This window comes from Bombina bombina, chromosome 6 (genome assembly GCF_027579735.1).
Source record: "Bombina bombina isolate aBomBom1 chromosome 6, aBomBom1.pri, whole genome shotgun sequence".
NCBI lineage: Eukaryota > Metazoa > Chordata > Amphibia > Anura > Bombinatoridae > Bombina > Bombina bombina.
This window is the reverse complement of record NC_069504.1, coordinates 310347468-310371712: the sequence shown is the minus strand read 5'-3', so window position 1 is coordinate 310371712 and position 24245 is coordinate 310347468. Positions and strand designations below refer to the sequence as shown.

Sequence of the window (24245 nt, the reverse complement as noted above, 5' to 3'; positions counted from 1 at the left end):
CAGGAGGAGGCAAAGAGCACCACAGCAAAGCTGTTAAGTATCACTTACCTTCCAACAATCCCCAGTCATTCTCTTTGCCTTCGGTGCAAGGAGGAGGTGCAGTTTTATGGTGACCATAGACCTGGAGGACGTGTATTTTCAAGTTCCTGAGTTTTGCCTTTATGTTAAACACTTTCAGCTTGTGACTCTTCCCTTTGGCCTTGCCACGGCTCCCAGAGGGGGCTTTCTTGGCAGTGATCAGGTTTCTGGGAATTGCTGTGGTGCCCTTTCTGGACGACATAATGATTCAGGCACCATCTTTTCAACAAGCAAACTCTCATACAGAGATCTTGTTGTCTTTTCTCATTCCCACGGATGGGAAGTGAATCTGAAAACGAGTTCCCTTGTTCCAGCTACAGGGGTAGTTTTCTTAGGGACCATCTTAGTTTCCCTATCTCTGAAAATATTTTTGTCAGATGTCAGAAAATAGAGGATTCTTTCTTCTAGTTTCTTTCGGTACTCTTCTGTTTGGCCCTTCAGTGGCTCAATGTATGGAGGTAATTGGTCTGATATTTGTTTCATTGGACAATCATCCCTTTGCTCGATTCCATCTGAGAGTGTGCTGTTATGCATGTTCAGATAGTGGACCGGGGATCTTGTGGCTCTGTGTCGGAGGATAGATCTAGATCTGTCAACATGAGATTCTTCTCTGTGGATCAGAGAGGGGAATTAGTGGTCGATCTTGTGAGAGGTAGCGGGATTGTCGCTTTTCCCATAACCATCTTGGAGTTGAGAGCAATCTACAATGCACTGATGGCTTGGCCTCAGTTGTCGTAACCATTTTCTCAGGTTCTAGTTGAACAATTTCATCTCAGTGGTTTACATTAACCACCTGGGAGGAATCTGGAGTTCCTTTGCCATGGATGGTGTGGATTGTTTGGTGGGCGGACGCTCACATTAGTTTATTAACTTTTCACATTTCAGGAGTGAATACCAGGAGCGGACTTCTCGAGCAGTCAGATTTTTCATCCCGGGGAATGGGCGCTTCTCCCAGAGATGTTCTCCAGGTTAACCCTCAAATGGCGGGTGCTGGAGTTGGAGATGGCAGTACGCCAAGCTTCCAAGTTATGTTAAAGGTCAAGAGATCAGCAGGCTGCTCTGTTCAATACCCTGGCTGTTCTGTGGGATTTCAGTCTGACATCCCTGTTCCTCAGTTTGCTCTCCTTCTACGAGTCATTGCTCATATCAAATGGGAGTGAGCATTGGTATTTTAATAGTTCCTGCATAGTCTCACAGGATCTGGTATACAGACCTAGTGGAGATGTATTTCTTTCACCTTGGTGGTTGTTCCTGAGGAAGGACCTTCTAATTCAGGGTCCATTCTTTCATCGAACTTTCATTTTCTCTGAAGCTTTCTACTTGGAGATTGAGTGCTTAGTTCTGTCTAAGGGTGATTTTTCTGAATCGGTCATTGGATACTGGTAATTTTTACCATAAGGTATGGCGTACATTCCCTGATTGGTGTGAATTCCAGGACTACTCTTTGAAGTAGGGTCAGGATTCCTAGGGGTTTTGCCCTTTCTCTGGGAAGGTCTGGAGGATGGTTTTTCAGTCAGTTCTCTGAAGAGTCAGATTATTGCGTTATCTTTTTTTGCACAAGTGTCTGGCGGATGTGCCAGACGTGTAATCTTTTTGTCAGACCCTGGTTAGTATCAGGCCTTTGTTTAAGTCTGTTGCTCCTCTTGGCGTTTTAACCTTGGTTTTAAGGTTTTGCAGCAGGCTCAGTTTGAGCCATGGCATTCCATAGATTTTATTTATCTTGGAAGTTTTCTTTTTTGCTATATCTTCTGCTCGGAGAGTTTAGGTACTCTCGGCTTTGCAGTGTGATTCGCTTTATCTTATTTTGGATAACGCAGTTATTTATCCTAAGTGGAAATTTTGTTTGTGAATTTGTTGTTCCCTCTGTGTCCTCATTCTTATATGTTGAGGAACGTGTGTGCACAATTTGAATATTGTGCGTACTTAATATTTTTTTGTTCTGTTTTTTGTTTGTTTTCTATGTATCAGAAAACTACTGCTACTTTTCTTTTCTCTGGTTGAGAGTTTTGTTTTTAAGACTGCAGGGCTGCAGTCTCCTGAGAGAGTTATGGCTCATTACACGAGAGCTGTCTCTTCTTGTATTTTCACAGATGAAGCTTCTGTGGATCGGTTTTGCAAGGCAGCAACTTGGTCTTCCTTGCATACTTTTTCAAATTTGATTCTTTTGCCTCAGCTGAGGATTATTTTGGGAGAAAGGTTATTCAAGCAGTGGTGCCTTCTGTTTAGGTCTGCCTGTCTTGTCCCTCCCTATTCATCTGTGTCCTCTAGCTTGAGTATTGATTCACAACAGTAATTGATGAAGCCGCGGACTCATCATATCTTAGGAAAGAAAACAGGATTTATGCTTACCTGATAAATCTATTTCTTTTCGGGTTTGGTGAGTCCATGGCCCCGCACTTTATTTTCATTTTTTTTTACTAAACCTCCATTTTCTCCATTTCCCTTCGGTTGAATGACTAGGGATTGTGGGAAGAGAAGTGATACTTAACAGCTTTGCTGTGGTGCTCTTTGTCTCCTCCTGCTGGTCAGGAGTGGTATTCCCAACAGTAATTGATGAAGCCATGGACTCACCATATCCGGAAAGAAATAGATTTATCGCGTAAGCATAAATTCTGTTTTTTGTCAGTAGTGTTATGGAGATGACTTGCATTACTACAATTTCTGTGTTCCACTATTAATGCTCAGGCATATACCACAGGTTAATTGTGTATACCCTACTATTGTGATATTATTGTAACTGGACAAACCTTGTGTGTTTTTATTTGCTTAAAACCTCTATAAAAAAATAAAAATAAAAAAAGCTACGTTTCAACCTAGGAAAGGAAAAGAAAGAGGTGAATCTAATCACTGAAATAAACTGACGCAATCAGCAGTAGCAGTATTACAACCCAGATTTGCAACTAGCACTGCTGATTGTATTACAGCTCTATCTAATTCATTAAAGGGCTAAAAATCCAGTATAAACCTTTTAAAAACTTACTTAGATGCTCCCAGAAGCACTGTTAATGAGGTTAGGCTGGGATACCTACTGAAATGGGCTGAGAAAGCAGAACGAGCAAACAGCTCACCCTCCCCCCTTCCCTGCAAATGAAAAGACCCATTACACAAACAGGATAAAGCAGGCGTCTGTAGACATCAGTATACATCTAAAGCGTTGGGGCTTGGTTAGGACAAGCACAAAAGCTATATTTTTTCTTTACAAAAACACCCCCAGGTGGGCTGCATAAATATATTATCCACAAAACATTTATGCAAAGTACAATCTAGTGTACACTGTCCCTTTAAAGTTAAAGTTTAATTTTGACCTCTGTGTCCCTTTAACCATTTTCAATGCAAAAAAAACAAAACAAAACAAATTTGCTAATCTTTCATATGTGTAATCGAAAATGTTTACCACTGATAGCCTATTAACACTTAAATCCCACAGTGAAAGAGGCAGCAATAATAATTATGATCAGTGAAGCCAGGAGGTGAATTGAAAGACAAAATTATGGGTCATCTTATAGAAGTGAAAAGTAATTATTATGAATGTAAATGCTAATGAAGAAAATTATAATTGTGTGTAGTTGTGCGTAAGAAGTGTAATAGCAGCATAACATTTATAGTAGTTCCATGCACTGAAAAAGTTGTATAAATGTCATTTCTTCTCTGATATTATTAAAGTTTACTTTGATTTGCCTATGTTTTATATAATGTGTCAATAAGACAGCAATACCATATCTGTGATTCAAGTTAACAGGATGAAAAATAATGTTACTATTCAATAAAACAGCTTCTAGATACTGAAGATAACTTCCAATAAATGTTATGTCCTTGGTCATTTGAAGAGAGAATGATTTGTCTTTTAATGAACCATTCCTTATTTTTTTATAAGAGAAAAGAAAGGTGAGCAAATACCAACTTTCCAACACCCCACCCCTGCTGTCATATCCCTATTTGGTATCTATAGACTGTTGAGCATGCAGAACAAGTTCATAGATGGTTGTCTGATCAGTGCATGAAGGAAAGTAAATTGTGTGTTTTTTCCATGTTTTTTTTTTTTTTAATCTTGAAATGACTGTGTAATATAATATGAGGCTGTGCCATAGGAAATCACACTATCCTAAATTCACTAACATAGGATAAGGTGGTGATATGATAGATTCACCACCTTTTCATTTCATCTTTACGTCCAGATAAGGTATTTAAAGGACCATTGAATACAGTAGAATTGCATAACTAACAAGTGTATAATAAAAAGACAATGCAATAGATTTATTCTGATGAGTTACAAAATTTATTTTAATTTACTACCCACTTGTATCATGTGACAGTCAACCAATCACAGACATATACACTGTAATCTCTTATACATGCTCAGTAGTAACTGGTGCCTCAGAAAGTGTGCATATAAAAAGAATGTGCATCATTTGATAATGTAATTAAAATTAGAAAATCTCTTAAAGCTGCAAGCTCTGTCTAAATCATTAAAGTTTTGTTTTTACATTAGTGTCTATATAAACTATTCATTGATGATGAAATACTTATAAGGATCACATGAACTTGGCAGTTGGTATTTTTACTATTACATCTAGAAATGTTAACAATTTAAACAACTGCCCTAAAAATATATTTCTAATTCCTATATATTAATTAATGTGGGTCACAAAGGGTCAAGAATATATCAGACTCAAGAGTTTTGTGTATCAGAATTTATTTTATTTTCTCACAGGCAGCTTCTTTACGTTTTTACTTATTCTATTTGAGTAAATTGCACATCTCTACAAAGGTCGTTTTTTGTTTTCACGAACCCAGGGACCCCTTTTTAAATAAATAAAAAAACAAGTTGCTTTTTAAAAGAAATTATTGGAATTGTCCAAAGAGTGTTCCAGCCAGGAGTCAGAGAAAGTAGGCCCCAAATGGTGTGTATCTCTGTTTTTTCAAAGGGAGTCTGTCCCCTTTCTTGCATAGTGGCAGCTTATATCAGTGATAAGCTACTCCTTCATTCTCTAATCTTTCCATATAGAAATCAGGTTTTGCCCTTAGATCTCATTGGCTTACTGGTAATGCCACTCTCTTAACAGCCAAACCTTTTGGCTGGAGTACAGGTTTTAGCCCATGGGGGGAACAACAAGAGGAATGGAAATGAGATGGGAATGAGACATGTACATTTTTAAAATATTCTGTTTCTCAATTACAGGGATATATAATTACAGGGATATATAATTACAGTGATATATATATATATATATATATATATATATATATATATATATATATAATATCTATTTAATGCATTCATAATTTCCTAGCTTTAATAAACTATATGTTCAATACATGGCCCATCCAATCTAAAAGTCCAAACATTAATACATTTGTACGTATATATATATATATATATATATATATATATATATATATATATATATATATATATATATATAAAAACCAAAGGAATGTAAAAGAAACATCCAAACGAGGCTCCAGCGTAAAAAATGTGAGTTTGATTTTGGAAAACGTTAAAACCAACGGCATACAAGCCAGTAAAGTGCAGTGCTAGACAAAGACATCCCAGTATACACATGATCTATATTTCCTACTATTTTATATCATAATATTGTCTGTAAGTAGCTGTCTGATGTGATTAATCATATAGCCATAATAATAAGTTATTATATTATAAATTATTTGCTCTTTATATAATTATAGCATTTAATATCCTGGTATTACATTGCATTTTTGAGCATATCTCTATATTCTACACATACCTGCAATATAATTTTGTTGGAATCAATATTACCATAGATATATACATATATTTAACTTAATTATTAGTTACTACTGTATATAATATATATATATTTTATTTGAAGTAATTCCTTAATAAGGTACAGGAATATGGTCTCATATCTATGATTTCAGTCATAGGACAATTTATCTAGTATGTATTTATTTCAAAACCTAATTTTCACACCAGATTCTGAAAAACATAAACAAATGTTTTATTCTGAAACAGTTAAACATTTTAAATTCCCCAATGCAGCTATTTATTTAATATAGCAGACATTCATTCAATATGGTTTATTCCTAAAGGTAATCTCATATGTTGGTATTCTTTCATAAAGTCTTGGTATATTAAATATTTCTGCAAATTATAGATGATTTGTACTTTAAAATGAACTTTATGGTCACAATATTATCACATGCCTGTAAGGGTATTTTCTAGATAACATATGTGTATTCAAACCTTTAAAGGATTATTTGTCTCTCTACCTGTGTTAAATTAATTACCCTTCTGAGATTTTGCTAGCTTCTAACATGAGTCCAGACCTGTGTCTGCTGTGACTACAGGGGGTCCCCTGATCAGCTAATTTTACTACCCACTGTTCAGGTTGTGATTAAACTTTTCTTTGAATTGACATTATCTCTTATAGTTTGGGACAAATGTTTATTTCCATTTGTTCTTTGAGGCATCCATCTGTATTTGAGTATAGCTAGAGGGGGGGGGGTCTGTGTCTGGGATGTAGTTTCAGACCTGTTTGAATAGACCTGTACTTTACAATTTCAAAACATTTGTACCCAGAGTTAATATTTTAAGATCAATTAATTATTTATCTATATAATGCATATATATGTGTGTTTGTGTGTGTATATATATATATATATATATATATATATATATATATATATATAAATATATATATATATAATGCCACTCAACAATACCCTGACTCCAAGGAAAACAGTCATTTAAGTCTGTTAGACAATTCCCATAATTTATTTTATTACTTTGTGACCTGTACCCTTACAAAATAAGTTATACCTTCATGTATGATTATAAGAAACATCTGGAATATTGAACTCTCAACCCATAATCCCTGGTTGATTATTTGAAGTATTATAAGCATATTTTGGGTCTAATAGTTTAATTATATTTCTCTGGAAGTTCTATTAGATTTATTGAGATTTGGTAAGACTTGTGTTGAAATATTTGGTTATATTGTTAACTAAGCATTGTTAAATTAGTAATCCATATTTTGGCATTGGAGTAAGTGTTGCTGGTTAAATACAAATTGTTCTGGTAAAATGCATGTGGGATATTTGTTAAGTGATTCATTTTGAGTTAAGGTTAATTTATAGAAATATTTAATCCATTTATGGGATAGTAGACAATATCTAGTGAATGGTATTTAATCTAAATATCTCTATTGCCTGCTTTATATTTTATATTGAGTATTGTTACAACTAGACATATATATATTTGGTCATAATTAATACACTATTTTCTGCATAAATATAATCGACGTGTTTATAGAGATTAACTCAAAACTCATCAATTAATTTAATTTGCGATTAAATGTTAATGTTTATAATAATTTTATTGTCATAATTTCTAGATATCTCAATATAATTCTGAAATACACAATAGAGATTATATAACGTTTCACTGGAGTGTATTAACAAATTCCACCATATTAATTGAAGATATTGCTGACGATAATTTTATGATCGATTATTAATATTCATAATTCCATTAATCAAAAATATTGTTACGTAAAAATATATAACACGTTGGAGGTTACTGCTGAGATAGAACTAAATAATATTGTAACATAGGATATATAACATTGGTATATATTTTAATGCTGTATTGCTACCAGTTATTCTATCATGTGGATTTGAATTATTTTTTTATCTTAAATAGATTTTTTTCTTTCTTGCTCTCAACTTCAAATACACATTCTTGATATTCTGTCTCCTGGTTTTTTTTTATTTTTGTTTTTTTATGGAGTCTTAATAATTTTTAAGTTGCAAACTTTTTTCAAAGCTTGTAATATTCTTTATTGAAAAATCATGTATATGTCCCGTGAATGGTCTTTAGGATACATTATGTATGACGACTTAGGTATTGTTAAATGGTAAGGATGCAAAAGTCTAAAAGATAAGCAAAGGAAATGTGCTACTTACATAATATTAATATTCTAATACACCTAACAAAGCTAAAATAAAATGTTTTTAAGGTTTAACTTTTTTTAGGAATTACCTGAAACCTATTACTTGTTACTGTATCTACTTGAAAATATATATGCAAGTTGATGACATATTTTTAAATGCAAAACAAGTTGTTTAAAAATATTTTTTAACAAAGTCGTGCACACTTATACTACAGCTACATAAAATAATTTTATTTTCCAAATAAAATGATAGATCTACTTTTATACACAATTTTTAAGCTATTCCCAGTGAATTACAAGAAATAAAATATAAATTTGTTCCGTTTATGTTTTCACCATTTGTTTTGTTTAAAATATGTGCCAAAAGAAAATCTAATATGTCTTTGGAATGGAAAAGCATAGTGATAATTTGTATAACAAAAGGCAGTCTGATCCCGCCTATACGGTCAGTAAATAAATTTTTTCTAGTAATTCGATTCAAATTAGGCAATATTCCAATTAAAAAATTGAATTGATATATTTGTAATAGTATTTCTAATGCTTTCTTTAAATGTAATATTCGAATTATGCAATATTCAAAATAGAACCATTTGAATTGATATATTTGTATCTATTGTGTATCTATTTACTATATTCCCTACCACTTAAACTACTGAACTTCTCAATAGTATTAAATCGAATGTTACATTCAAAATTTTAAATGTGGAATTCGATCTGATTATGAACAATCGAAATCAAGTGACATTCGAAAACTGTAAATAGCATTTGATTATAGAATATTTAAGAAACTTCTTTCTTATCATTTCATTATGTAAATCTAATTTCTACAAAAACATTGGTTCTAACATTCAAATTTGAATATACATACATTCGCCCATCCCTACTAATCTCTTTATCTACAAATATAAATACTGTGTACCAGCCAGACCATAGGTGGTTTATCTCTGACTTCATTACCCGCCTGTAATACAGGATATGACAACAGATTCAGCACTCATTGTCAACCTTCATTAAACCAATAAAATGAAGAGAACATTTTAAATAAGCACAACTTCTGTTTAGTGATGGTTTCAGTTTATCAACAGTTAATATTGAAATCCCCTTTACCATACGTAACAAATACCTTGCTAAATATACTGAAATGTTACCACACAACTTCTGCTAAAAGCTTTAGGCGCCAGTGAAAATTTTGTCACTAAGGGGTTAAATGCCAATTGTTTAAAAAGTACCTGCATTAGTGATTTTTTTTCTCTTTATTGCTATTTAAATATATGCAGTATTAAGAACACTCAAGGAAATCAAGAGCTTAATTACAGATGTACTTAACCTCTTGAATGCCTGCAAAACATAATCAGCTTTGAAATTCCCATGCAGCCATGCTTGCAGTATTATATGCAGGCTATACTGGTGATTGACTTCTGCAGACAGTGTGCCCGAGCTGATAGCCTTTCATTCTTGCCTGACTTTTCTACCACCCAATCAGGTGTTCCATCTAAATGTTAGAGAAGTACCCTAATTTTTAAGGTCTGGCCACAGGGCGCTATTGAGAAAGGGCTCGGCAGGGGATATTTCCTACACTTTGTGTTTGTAATCAATGCTGCTTTCTTAACAGTGCTGAGCAACAGGCGGTTTTAATATTGCCCCAGCAAGCCATATCTGCTGGCTGTCAATCTTTGCTAACTCCTCCCCTGAAGCCTGAACACTGCATTGAGAGTTTTTAACATGCTCCTATTTAAAAAAAAAAAAAAAAAGGCGTATCAGGGATTAGGAGTGACAAATTATTAAACACTGTTTTTATTATTCATTTTTCATAATTGTATCTGGTGGGGCATAGTCCATGCTGCCCATATTAACCAGCCACCACTGCTATCATGGCTGTTTATTATACAATTAACTACTGAGACTTACTCATTTTATAGAAATACAATACTGGTAAACCAATATGTGAATTTGGCTGGTTAATATTCCCTTTAAATACATTTCTAACATGTTCTGTGTTTTATAATTTAAAAACCTTAAAGAAACATAAAACAAGTTGGGATAGAGACAAAATATAATATTATGTACTTTAATTACTTTACCTGCAAATTTATACTGCAGTGCCTCGCCATTAACCCTTTCTTTTTAGTTTCCGAGTTGTACAGCTCTAACTTCCCCAACACAATTCCTTGCTTTTGGTAGAATACAGAAGTAGACACTCATTATCTGCTGGAGCATGCCTAGAAGCAAATAAGCTACTGTGAAATACAATGCCTGATTTCTGATGCTAAACACTGATAAGGGGGGTGGATCAAACTACTCCAAACAGCATGACTATGTAACTAATGTTGCTTATTTTTGATTTTTTTTAAAAAATAAAAAATACTTGCCAGCAGTTTTTAAACATTTTTTTATGCAAACTATTTTTTACTTAATTAGCCCTTTTAGGATATGTACAGATCTCAACATGTTTTATGGCACTTTAAAATCTTCTAGGCACAGTACACTGCAAACATATTAAAGATATACGGCTAGATTTAGAGTTTTGTCGGTAAGGACCCGCGTAGCTAACGCCGGCTTTTTTCTGGCCGCACCATAAAAATAACTCTGGTATTGAGAGTCCACATAAAGGCTGCGTTAGGCTCCAAAAAAGGAGCGTAGAGCATTTTTAACGCAGCTTCAACTCTCGATACCAGAGTTGCTTACGGACGCGGCCAGCCTCAAAAACGTGCTCGTGCAATATTCCCCCATAGGAAACAATGGGGCTGTTTGAGCTGAAAAAAAACCTAACACCTGCAAAAAAGCCGCGTTCAGCTCCTAACACAGCCCCATTGTTTGCTATGGGGAAACACTTCCTACGTCTGCACCTAACACCCTAACATGTACCCCGAGTCTAAACACCCCTAACCTTACACTTATTAACCCCTAATCTGCCGCCCCCGCTATCGCTGACCCCTGCATGTTATTTTTAACCCCTAATCTGCCGCTCCGTAAACCGCCGCTACTTACATTATCCTTATGTACCCCTAATCTGCTGCCCCTAACACAGCCGACCCCTATATTATATTTATTAACCCCTAATCTGCCGCCCACAACGTCGCCCCACCTGCCTACACTTATTAACCCCTAATCTGCCGAGCGGACCGCACCGCTACTATAATAAAGTTATTAACCCCTAATCCGCCTCACTAACCCTATAATAAATAGTATTAACCCCTAATCTGCCCTCCCTAACATCGCCGACACCTAACTTCAATTATTAACCCCTAATCTGCCGACCGGAGCTCACCGCTATTCTAATAAATGTATTAACCCCTAAAGCTAAGTCTAACCCTAACACTAACACCCCCCTAAATTAAATATAATTTTAATCTAACAAAATTAATTAACTCTTATTAAATAAATTATTCCTATTTAAAGCTAAATACTTACCTGTAAAATAAATCCTAATATAGCTACAATATAAATTATAATTACATTGTAGCTATTTTAGGATTAATATTTATTTTACAGGCAACTTTGTAATTATTTTAACCAGGTACAATAGCTATTAAATAGTAAGAACTATTTAATAGTTACCTAGTTAAAATAATTACAAAATTACCTGTAAAATAAATCCTAACCTAAGTTACAATTAAACCTAACACTATACTATCATTAAATTAATTAAATAAAATACCTACAATTACCTACAATTAAACCTAACACTACACTATCAATACATTAATTAAATACAATATCTACAAATAACTACAATGATATAAACTAACTAAAGTACAAAAAATAAAAAAGAACTAAGTTACAAAAAATAAAAAAATATTTACAAACATAAGAAAAATATTACAACAATTTTAAACTAATTACACCTACTCTAAGCCCCCTAATAAAATAACAACAGCCAATAGAATGCGAGCTCAATCTGATTGGCTGATTGGATCAGCCAATCGGATTGAACTTGATTCTGATTGGCTGATTCCATCAGCCAATCAGAATATTCCTACCTTAATTCCGATTGGCTGATAGAATCCTATCAGCCAATCGGAATTTGAGGGACGCCATCTTGGATGACGTCCCTTAAAGGAACCGTCATTCTTCAGTTGGACGTCGCCGGAAGAAGATGGGTCCGCGGTGGAGGTCTTCAGGATGGAGCCGGTCGTCATCGGATGAAGATAGAAGATGCCGCTTGGATCAAGATGGTTGCCGGTCCGGATCGCCTCTTCTTCCCGGATAGGATGAAGACTTTGGAGCCTCTTCTGGACCTCTTCAGCCACCGGATGATGGATCGCCAGCCCCCGCTTGGGTTGGATGAAGATTTTGGAGCCAGGACGGATCGGTGATACCTGGTGAGGTGAAGACAAGGTAGGATGATCTTCAGGGGCTTAGTGTTAGGTTTATTTAAGGGGGGTTTGGGTTAGATTAGGGGTATGTGGGTGGTGGGTTGTAATGTTGGGGGGGGGGTATTGTATGTTTTTTTTACAGGCAAAAGAGCTGAACTTCTTGGGGCATGCCCCGCAAAGGGCCCTGTTCAGGGCTGGTAAGGTAAAAGAGTTTTGAACTTTAGTAATTTAGAATAGGGTAGGGCATTTTTTATTTTGGGGGTCTTTGTTATTTTATTAGGGGGCTTAGAGTAGGTGTAATTAGTTTAAAATTGTTGTAATATTTTTCTTATGTTTGTAAATATTTTTTTATTTTTTTGTAACTTAGTTTTTTTTTATTTTTTGTACTTTAGTTAGTTTATTTAATTGTAGTTATTTGTAGGTATTGTATTTAATTAATGTATTGATAGTATAGTGTTAGGTTTAATTGTAGGTAATTGTAGGTATTTTATTTAATTAATTTAATGATAGTATAGTGTTAGGTTTAATTGTAACTTAGGTTAGGATTTATTTTACAGGTAATTTTGTAATTATTTTAACTAGGTAACTATTAAATAGTTCTTAACTATTTAATAGCTATTGTACCTGGTTAAAATAATTACAAAGTTGCCTGTAAAATAAATATTAATCCTAAAATAGCTACAATGTAATTATAATTTATATTGTAGGTATATTAGGATTTATTTTACAGGTAAGTATTTAGCTTTAAATAGGAATAATTTATTTAATAAGAGTTAATTTCGTTAGATCAAAATTATATTTAACTTAGGGGGGTGTTAGTGTTAGGGTTAGACTTAGCTTTAGGGGTTAATACATTTATTAGAATAGCGGTGAGCTCCGGTCGGCAGATTAGGGATTAATAATTGAAGTTAGGTGTCGGCGATGTTAGGGAGGGCAGATTAGGGGTTAATACTATTTATTATAGGGTTAGTGAGGCGGATTAGGGGTTAATAACTTTATTATAGTAGCGGTGCGGTCCGCTCGGCAGATTAGGGGTTAATAAGTGTAGGCAGGTGGAGGCGACGTTGAGGGGGGCAGATTAGGGGTTAATAAATATAATATAGGGGTCGGCGGTGTTAGGGGCAGCAGATTAGGGGTACATAGCTATAATGTAGGTGGCGGCACTTTGCGGTCGGCAGATTAGGGGTTAATTAATATAATACAGGGGTCGGCGGTGTTAGGGGCAGCAGATTAGGGGTACATAAGTATAACGTAGGTGGCGGTCGGCACATTAGGGGTTAAAAAAATGTAATCGAGTGGCGGCGATGTGGGGGGACCTCGGTTTAGGTGTACATAGGTAGTTTATGGGTGTTAGTGTACTTTAGAGTACAGTAGTTAAGAGCTTTATGAACCGGCGTTAGCCCAAAAAGCTCTTAACTACTGACTTTTTTCTGCGGCTGGAGTTTTGTCGTTAGATTTCTAACGCTCACTTCAGACACGACTCTAAATACCGGAGTTAGAAAGATCCCATTGAAAAGATAGGATACGCAATTTACGTAAGGGGATCTGTGGTATGGAAAAGTCGCGGCTGAAAAGTGAGCGTTAGACCCTTTTTTGAGTGACTCCAAATACTGGAGTTAGCCTAAAACCAGCGTTAGGAGCCTCTAACGCTGGTTTTCACGGCTACCACCAAACTCCAAATCTAGGCCATAGTTAGCAGTTGTGTTGATGTCATTATATTGATATCCTGTAAGGTAATTGTTATCATATATCCTTTGGGGGGTAATAATATATAATTTACATTCTGCTGAAAAACATTGTATTGTAATAATTGAATGCATCTACTAATTCTTGTTTTAATTGTTGTTATTTTTTACCAGTACCCAGCTGCCTTGATGAATCTTGGGGCCATACTTCATCTAAACGGCAAATTAGAAGAGGCAGAAACAAACTACCTCCGTGCACTTCAGTTTAAACCAGATGATGTGATCACACAGTCAAATCTGCGCAAGTTGTGGAATATCATGGAAAAACAAGGATTAAAGACTTCAAAAACATGACATGAGGACTAAAGACATTTGAGCAGTCACATTTTGAAAATAGGCATGCAGGAACTAGATGTCCTGCAAATGTCTAGGGAGTGTTATTTGCTGCTAAAGAGAGTGCTCTGCATTTTGGCATAGTAGTTATTCCATGTTAAAAAGGGAAATGATAAATGGGCTATAAAATCTCTGCAAGGGATTAAAAGTGCTTGTATTAGCCCAGATAAAGGAAGGCACTTAAAGCAAGAAACGTCTGTACACGCCACGGCGCTAGTGGTTGTGCATAATACTTGGATAGGTTGTAATAGGTAGAAGTTTCTAATACAGTTTAAAATGGTGTAACCACGTACACAATCTCTTAATACTAAGACTATTATTTGGGTCTGCCAGTTTTTTAAAATGAATATACTAAATTAATTATTGAATGTCCAGTGCTATCCATTATATTTGTTAAATGTTTTCACAATGTTTGCTTGGGGCCAGTGCTGTTAAATTAAGCTAATGGCATTTTAAAATAATGCTATTGAACAAATAGTGGTTAAAAAATACTGGTTTAAAAGGGCAGTATTATTCTTTATATATATATATATATATCTATATATATATATATATATATATATATATATACAGTAAATATATATATACATTCTGTTTAGGTCTTATTAAGGATACAGTTAATATTCATTGTTGGATGATTGTGAATATTAATAAGCAAATCCCTAATTTCTAATATTAATAAGCAAAAACCACAAGATCAGATAAAAATCTTCGATGAGGAAAAAATGTTGAAGCCAGTAATAGGGATACAACTGAGTTATAAACATTTGGAAGTTGCAATTCTTTGTTTTTTCTTTTTTTGTACACTAAAAAATGATAAGGGAACTTATATGGTCAGAAAATAACAAAAAGTAGATAAAGTTGTTACCTTTATGTGTTTAATGGGTAAATAATATTTTTTTCAACGTTTCTAGGTCTGTGTCAGACATGGTGTAGTTTACGAGCTAAATTTACATAATTTTGTACAATTATGTAGCAAAGATTTTAAGTTAGTATTTTGGAGTTTGTCCATTTTAGAGCAAAAAAACATATTGATTTGTATCCATAGATTTACTTTATTATGAGCATATACATATATATTTAAAGTGAAAACACCGCCCCCCATTGACATCACTGTAAAGGCACTTTAGGTGCCGTTTTTTTTTCCCTGACACCCCACATCCCCTCACTTTAACCCTTAATAACTGCTTTGTGCATTTTTTAAAAAAATAAACATGCTCATCTTTATTTTTTAATGTTAACTACTGCACTCTTTATTTTGGGTGCAATTGAGGCACATTTTTTTAATTAACCAGAAGTCTGACCTCTGGTTAATTGCGCTAAGTGCAAATTGAACCCGCAAGGGCTCAAATTTTCCCCTTTACGGGCACGTTAAGATAGCACTCCACTCATAATCTAGCCCATAATAAGGTAACCCTTTCATGGAACCTCTAAAAGAAGACTGTGGGCCAGATTACAAGTGGAACACTAATCTAGCCCATAATAAGGTAACCCTTTCATGGAACCTCTAAAAGAAGACTGTGGGCCAGATTACAAGTGGAACACTAAATATCGCGTTCATAAAAGCGATATTTGTGCTGCACTTTGTAATACCAGCGCACGCTAATGTGCGCTGGTATAACAAGTTGTCAGCAATGCGAATGCGACCTCGCGTTTGCTTTGCTGGGAAGTATTGCGCTCACAAGAGCGCACTTCCATAAGCTCCTATGGGAGCCTCTTTCTGATGCTGTCACAGACGGCATCAGAACTTCAGCCCAGCGATGGCAGCATCTTAAAATATATATGTATATGATTATATACATATATATTTTTGTTATGTGTGTATACACATATTAACACATACATATATATGTATATAAGCATATACATATATATTTACTGGGAACACACAGTTCCCATAGACCGCAACTACCACCAACTTTAACCCCAAAATACTGCCTAGTGCAGTAATTTTATTAAAAAATAAAGATGCTTCCATTATTATTTTTTCTTAAAATACATTACACCGTATTTTGGGGGCATTTGTGGAATATTTACAAAATTAACTCTGGTTAATTTTATATTAACTAATTGCTACTGCGAGCTTGCAGTAGCAATAACCAGCCACTTGTAATGGCTGATTAATTATTGCGCGCCCGCAAACAGTCAAATGTGCCCATTTGTGGGGACTATATAATTAAGAGCTCCACTTGTAATCTAGCCCTGTGTGTTTTAAATGCAAGTTTCACATTATACTTTTTTTTATAGTAGAATATCCTATTCCGTGGGTTGGATCAATACAGTTCTTCCTAGTGATTAACAAGTGACACCATACTTGACATGTAGACCTCTTTATTAGTACAGGCAGTGCAGAATTATTAGGCAAGTTGTATTTTTGAGGATTAATTTTATTATTGAACAACAACCATGTTCTCAATGAACCCAAAAAACTCATTAATATCAAAGCTGAATATTTTTGGAAGTAGTTTTTAGTTTGTTTTTAGTTTTAGCTATTTTAGGGGGATATCTGTGTGTGCAGGGGACTATTACTGTGCATAATTATTAGGCAACTTAACAAAAAACAAATATATACCCATTTCAATTATTTATTTTTACCAGTGAAACCAATATAACATCTCAACATTCACAAATATACATTTCTGACATTCAAAAACAAAACAAAAACAAATCAGTGACCAATATAGCCACCTTTCTTTGCAAGGTCACTCAAAAGCCTGCCATCCATGGATTCTGTCAGTGTTTTGATCTGTTCACCATCAACATTGCGTGCAGCAGCAACCACAGCCTCCCAGACACTGTTCAGAGAGGTGTACTGTTTTCCCTCCTTGTAAATCTCACATTTGATGATGGACCACAGGTTCCCAATGGGGTTCAGATCAGGTGAACAAGGAGGCCATGTCATTAGATTTTCTTCTTTTATACCCTTTCTTGCCAGCCACGCTGTGGAGTACTTGGACGCGTGTGATGGAGCATTGTCCTGCATGAAAATCATGTTTTTCTTGAAGGATGCAGACTTCTTCCTGTACCACTGCTTGAAGAAGGTGTCTTCCAGAAACTGGCAGTAGGACTGGGAGTTGAGCTTGACTCCATCCTCAACCCGAAAAGGCCCCACAAGCTCATCTTTGATGATACCAGCCCAAACCAGTACTCCACCTCCACCTTGCTGGCGTCTGAGTCGGACTGGAGCTCTCTGCCCTTTACCAATCCAGCCACGGGCCCATCCATCTGGCCCATCAAGACTCACTCTCATTTCATCAGTCCATAAAACCTTAGAAAAATCAGTCTTGAGATATTTCTTGGCCCAGTCTTGACGTTTCAGCTTGTGTGTCTTGTTCAGTGGTGGTCGTCTTTCAGCCTTTCTTACCTTGGCCATGTCTCTGAGTATTGCACACCGTGTGCTTTTGGGCACTCCAGTGATGTTGCAGCTCTGAAATATGGCCAAACTGGTGGCAAGTGGCATCTTGGCAGCTGCACGCTTGACTTTTCTCAGTTCATGGGCAGTTATTTTGCACCTTGGTTTTTCCACACGCTTCTTGCGACCCTGTTGACTATTTTGAATGAAACGCTTGATTGTTCAATGATCACGCTTCAGAAGCTTTGCAATTTTAAGAGTGCTGCATCCCTCTGCAAGATATCTCACTATTTTTGACTTTTCTGAGCCTTTCAAGTCCTTCTTTTGATCCATTTTGCCAAAGGAAAGGAAGTTGCCTAATAATTATGCACACCTGATATAGGGTTTTGATGTCATTAGACCACACCCCTTCTCATTACAGAGATGCACATCACCTAATATGCTTAATTGGTAGTAGGCTTTCGAGCCTATACAGCTTGGAGTAAGACAACATGCATAAAGAGGATGATGTGGTCAAAATACTAATTTGCCTAATAATTCTGCACTGCCTGTAAATGAAGGACCCACTTTATTGCTTGTCCCTGCTGTTATTTTCATATAAGATTACCTCTCTTTGGCTGGCTAGCATAATATGACCCTCAAACAATAAAAATATCAGAACATAAATTATTTCATCTATGGCTTAATACTTTATTAGCAGTGATTAGTATATAAAGAATAGAAATGCATATTTGTTTGTCACTATATTTGAATGCAGTGCATACAACTACCAACATCATATTGCAATTACAGTAATGCAAAAAATAACCCTATTCAACTATTTGATATTTTGTGAACTAAGTATAGAATTGAATTGTTTATGGTTTATTTGTCAAAGAGATATACTTACAATCTGTTATTTATGTACCTCTGCATCATCATATTGTTTCTCCCATCTAAAACTCTTCTGTGTCATATTGGAATTTCTCAAACAAACATTGTAAGAGTTAAACAAAGCATCTTAAGAAAATTTTACTTTTTTTTTTTTTTAAAAACAAGAGATTTGTATGCTTCATAAAATAACCATTTGATAACACATATATCCAATGCAGCCACACCCATCCATTATTTAAAATCCATTTAGGTTATTTGGAGATATTTCTCCTTTTAGGTTGTTTGGAAGCTTTCATTAAAGGGACATTATACACTAGATTTTTCTTTGCATAAATGTTTTCTAGATGATCCATTTATATAGCCCATCTCGTAGTTATTTTTATTACAATGTTTAGTTTTGCTTATTTGTTAATAACATTGTGCTGGTTTTCAGACTCCTAACCAAGCCTCAATGTGTCAAATGTATACTGATGTCTACAGACTCCTGCTGATCCTCCTTGTATAATCTGTTTTTTTCATATGCAGGGAAAGAGGGGGGGAGTATCTGCACCCAGCCATTTTTACCGGGTGTCCCTGCCTAATCTCATCAACAGTGCTAAACTTGGAGCTTCTAAGTAATTTTTTAAAAGGTTTTATATTGGATTTTTAGATCAGCATCTACATATTCTTATTTATAGTAGTGTCTATTACTTGCAGTTATATGAAAATTGGTGTATACTGTCCCTTTAAACTAGGATAAACACAGATGGCATTTTTTTATATGTTTTAATTTTCTTGATCGTTTTTAACTTGATGCTTGCTGTGCTTGCAAAGCTTTAGATCTTTTATACTGTCCATTAAAACTGTAATTTTTATCACTGTGTGATATTCAAAGCCAGTATTAGAGATTTTTTTTTCTAGAAATGTAGAAAATGTAAAATAATATATACATATATATACACTTAGTTTTTTTTTAACTTAGTTAATTAGGAAATCTATATAACATTTGACATTTCTTAACATTAATGTTTGTGACTGTTCTAAGCAGACAATTGCACTAATATACAGGTTAGTTTCTTGAATTACAATAAATTTAGCTCTAAAATTGTAACGTTTATAAACCAACCTTACATTTATTGTATTGGTTTCACTGGATGTGAAGCAAATTGATTTGAGACTTTAATAAAGGGTTTTTGAATAAAAAAATTAGGAGCAACATTGATCCATTATTTAAGATTATTACTCATGGAGTCAACATGGATTCCTTTGGTTTATTGTGTATGAATAAAGGGAGGAATACTAAAAAATTAAGTTGTACTTAAAGGGACACTGAACCCAAATTTTTTCTTCCGTGATTCAGATAGAGGATGCAATTTTAAGCAACTTTCTAATTTACTCCTATTATCATATTTTCTTCATTCTCTGGCTTTCTTTATTTGAAAAAGAAGGCATCTAAGCTATTTTTTGGTTCAGAACCATGAAAAACACTAGTTTATTGGTGGGTGAATTTATCCACCAATCAGCAAGAACAACCCAGGTTGTTCACCAAAAATGGGCCGGCATCTAAACTTACATTCTTGCATTTCAAATAAAGATACCAAGAGAATGAAGAAAAGTTGTTAATAGGAGTAAATTAGAAAGTTGCTTAAAATTGCATGCTCTATCTGAATCACGAAAGAAAAAATGTGGGTTCAGTGTCCCTTTAAACATTTTTAGAAAGATAAGCAAATATTCCATCCTACTAAGAACCAAGATCTTAACAATGCTTTGGCAGATTTTTAGCATGTATTGGTTCACTGCATATCTTTCTAAACAGATAAGACTTTCTGGGGAGCAGGACACCCATTTTTGATTGACTCCAATAGTGCCGTGTACTTATGATAGAAAAACACACTATATAAAACAGCCTGCTTTAGCATGCACATGTTTTGAACACTGTATATATGAAATTGTTACAACAATTGTTGAAGCACCACAACTAGGCATGTGCATCTGAATCATTCAAGATAATCTGAATGCGGACAAAGGCTTCTGCTCATGGCATTCGGGTCTTTTCAGAGCCAGATTCCTACTTGAAAAAGTGCAACACACTAATCCAGATTTTACTGTGTTGCACTATCCCAAGAAGACATCCGGCTTCGAAAAGAGCCAAATGCCTCAAGAAGCTGTCTTGTTCCGCATTCAGACCATCACGAATGATCCAAAGGCACATGCCTAACTGTTATCATATAGTGCATTAGTGTGCTCTAGAGGAGATGTGCATTCAGAGGTTTAGTGAACCGCCGAATGTGGAAGGCGGCCCTTTGTACTGCTCATCTAATTTCATTGCCAAATTCATTATTGTGCAATAGCAACATGCTAAAATCTGGATTTGTGCAAATTTTAGCGTGTTGCTGTTGCACAAGAATGAATTTGGCATAAAAAATAGCCAAGCGGCACAAAGGGCTACCTTCTTCTACATTACTTTTCTTTTGAACCTCCGAATTCAAATCTCTAGTCTGCACACTCCTGAGCCTACCTAGGTATGCTGTCATGGAAAGAAGCAAATATTTTACAAAGCATAGGAAAATTAATTTTGATGACAGAAGTAAATTGGATTTTCTTTTTAAAATGTTATGCTGTGACATAATCATGAAACCAGGAAGTGGGGTTGCAATGTAATTGTAATTACTGTATAGCATTTGTTAAAGAAGATAGACTCTACACACATTTTCATGATTTTGAAAGACATTTCCAGGTATTTTATGGGATTCATATAATTATTAGTACAAACAGTAAAATGTGACTGCATTTCTAAGTTCAGATGTACATTAAAAAAGGCCCTAAAATCCATATCATGGTGCACTACTACTCTCTCTTGCATGTTTTCCAAACCAACAGTACTATAACCTCTTGGGTGCTTGATTTGTTGATAGCAACACTTCAACATTTAAATAATGAGATTCTGTTTTGTTTGTTGTTCAGGTCTCCATGCTGCTTTCAAAATTTCGACTAGGTATTTACACGTGTGTGCTTTGCTATAATATATACAGTTTCAAGGCCTATGAGCCTGACATTTTTTTAGACTGATGGTTCTTCCACATACATTATGGGAAATCATTTCACTAATATTCTAAAATTATTCACAAGACATTTTACCCAAACCTGTTATTTACCACCCTGTCCTTCTTCAGTCCACATATATTAAAGTATTATCTACACCTGTTGAATACTGTAATGGATTATGTTGCCTGCCTGCCAGCAATAATTTAGTAGCATACCATAAACATAATTAGAATGTTTGTTTTCTTACTGCTCTGCAATATTTATTTTAATAGTCATAAATCTTTAAATTCTATATCTGTTAATTCTATAATATAAATCCCAAATACAGCTCCTGGGATCATAATTTATATTATTCAGTAGTGCCAGTTCCATTGTTTAAAAAAAAAAATCAGATGTAAAAGTTTAAATTTCCAAAGTTTCCTGCAATATTTTTTTTTATTTGAAACAAGCAAGTTATGGTGAAAATTTAGATAACGCTTTTATCTTATTTACAATTATAATCTTGTATTTGCAGGCTCGATGTAGCTTACTATGCACAAATAATATTAACTGTTGTATGCTTTGTAAGGCGTTCTAAGCACCACATGTGAGTTTTGTCATATTTCTTTTATTGTATTGTGTGAAGAATAATTGAAAATGCCTATGCTCAGGGATTTATAGTTAATGATTGCAGATAGCAGGATTACTAAATTAATGTTTTATTTTGTTTCTTTTTAGATAAAAACAAATTGTATAAATTATAAAACTTTTGTAGCAATTCCCTTTTGTAGACATGTTTGTTTTATTTGAGAATTAGCCAGTGATCTTTCTTTTTCATTAAAACAATAATACTAAAGAATGAGAAGTTGTTTTAATTGATCAAAATGATGCTTGTTTATGTGAATTGTACAATCGATCAACTAAAAAGGACAATTAATTGTCAAAGAATTAATCAATACACCATAAATGCACATACACACTTCATTATAAACCATTTAGCAATCACACAGCATAAATGACCACTATCCATTTTGCTGTGTTTTCTACCTGTCCCCTTTTATAGGTTCATTAAGCACATGCATATATGGATTTAAAATGCAAAGGTCATATCTAAAAGCACTTCATATAGATTAATAGAAATACAGTCTGAAAAATGTATCATTTAACTTTTAATGAACAGGATTAATAAAAAAAATAAGACATTTTGAACAAAGCACATATTACTAGCCAAATTTTTATAAATATTAAATGGAAATTTTACACACACACACAAACAATATAGTTGAATATATAGACACAATGCCGGCTTGTAGAAGTTGTCAGTATCTGCTAGCCACATAGTGAAATTATGTATTTGTTCTGTTTAGGTGACACAGACTGGCATGCGGAAACAGGACCATCCCTAAATAATCTCTGTTACATCTCCTTTAGTAAATTTTCTGTTTGACAAGGATACTGCTGCAAGAAGATCAAATAAAAAAAATCACTGTTGGTTCTAAGAAGGCTCAGCTTGGATAAGTAACGAGGCATATTGTGGCCCCAAAGCAATAGGTTGAACAAGCTTATTACAGAACTCCCATGCATGCATCTCTGATTATATTGTTTCTAATTTGTTTATATCAATTCTCACCTAAACCCTTTGGTACATAAACAATCCGTTAATGTCAAGTCTAATTGCTTGGCTTGAATTTCTAAACACAACACAATGTTTAATATTATGTATAAAGAGTGTTATGTGGTAGACCTGAGCAGCATATTCCACAAAAAAATGTATTGTGCTTCTTTCAGTTATTTGTTCCTCTTTGAAATCCTTTTTATACTTCATGAATTAATTCTCTTTAATCTTCTACATTCAAAGCTTTTCCTTTGCTGTTGAAAATATCAATAAATATAGGTTTTCTATATTGTGTAGCAATGGAGAAGTGGGATGAGATCAATGTTTGATTAAAACTTCATTTTTGTTTTTCTAATACAGCTGTTTTTTTCCATTATATAAGAAGCATTCTACAGGAATAAAAAGGCATCCTACTTGAAAATGTTTTTTTGACTAACCAAGAAAAAAATGAAAGCTCTCATAAGCTTTGAACTCAAGTATTATGCAGCATTGAAGTAATCCAATCACAATGCTAATGGAATATGGTATTGGTGAATATGCTTTCAAATCATTTTATTGCATTCCATTTCTATGAAGTTTAGTGTCTTATTCATATCATAAATATGGCTGCAGTATATTTTAAAAAAAAATCATGTTTCCAAAAATGATGTTCAGTTATAATTAAATAGACCTTAATAATTGTTGAGTGTGTATTTTATAACAAAATAAAAGCATTTACAACATGAATTTGCCCGTATTAAGCTGTAAATGAGCCATATGTGGAACAAAAACATTTTTTATGTAATTTGTGATAAAATGCACACCTGAATACAGTTGTTTGAATAAATTCAATACGGTTTTGGGTCACCTGAAAACAAGATGACTCTGCCTCTGGCACTTATTTAGGGTCACCTAAAAACAAGATTACTCATTTATTGCCTATTAAGTATGTGATTTTTTTAGTTTTATTTTTTAATTTATTTTGTAAAATAAAAATGTTTACCTGACATAATTAAC

At 34.3% G+C, this 24245-nt stretch overlaps 1 protein-coding gene across 1 annotated transcript in view; it reads left to right on the top strand.

The window, feature by feature from the left end:
* The window catches only part of TMTC2 (transmembrane O-mannosyltransferase targeting cadherins 2), a 711043-nt gene extending 696063 nt beyond the window's left edge, over nt 1–14980 (top strand). The window contains exon 12 of the mRNA XM_053716930.1: nt 14188–14980. Within this exon, the coding sequence (XP_053572905.1) occupies nt 14188–14367 (180 nt within the window). The 3' untranslated portion in view covers nt 14368–14980. The remainder of the gene's footprint in view (nt 1–14187) is intronic.
* Nucleotides 14981–24245: the final 9265 nt, after the last annotated feature.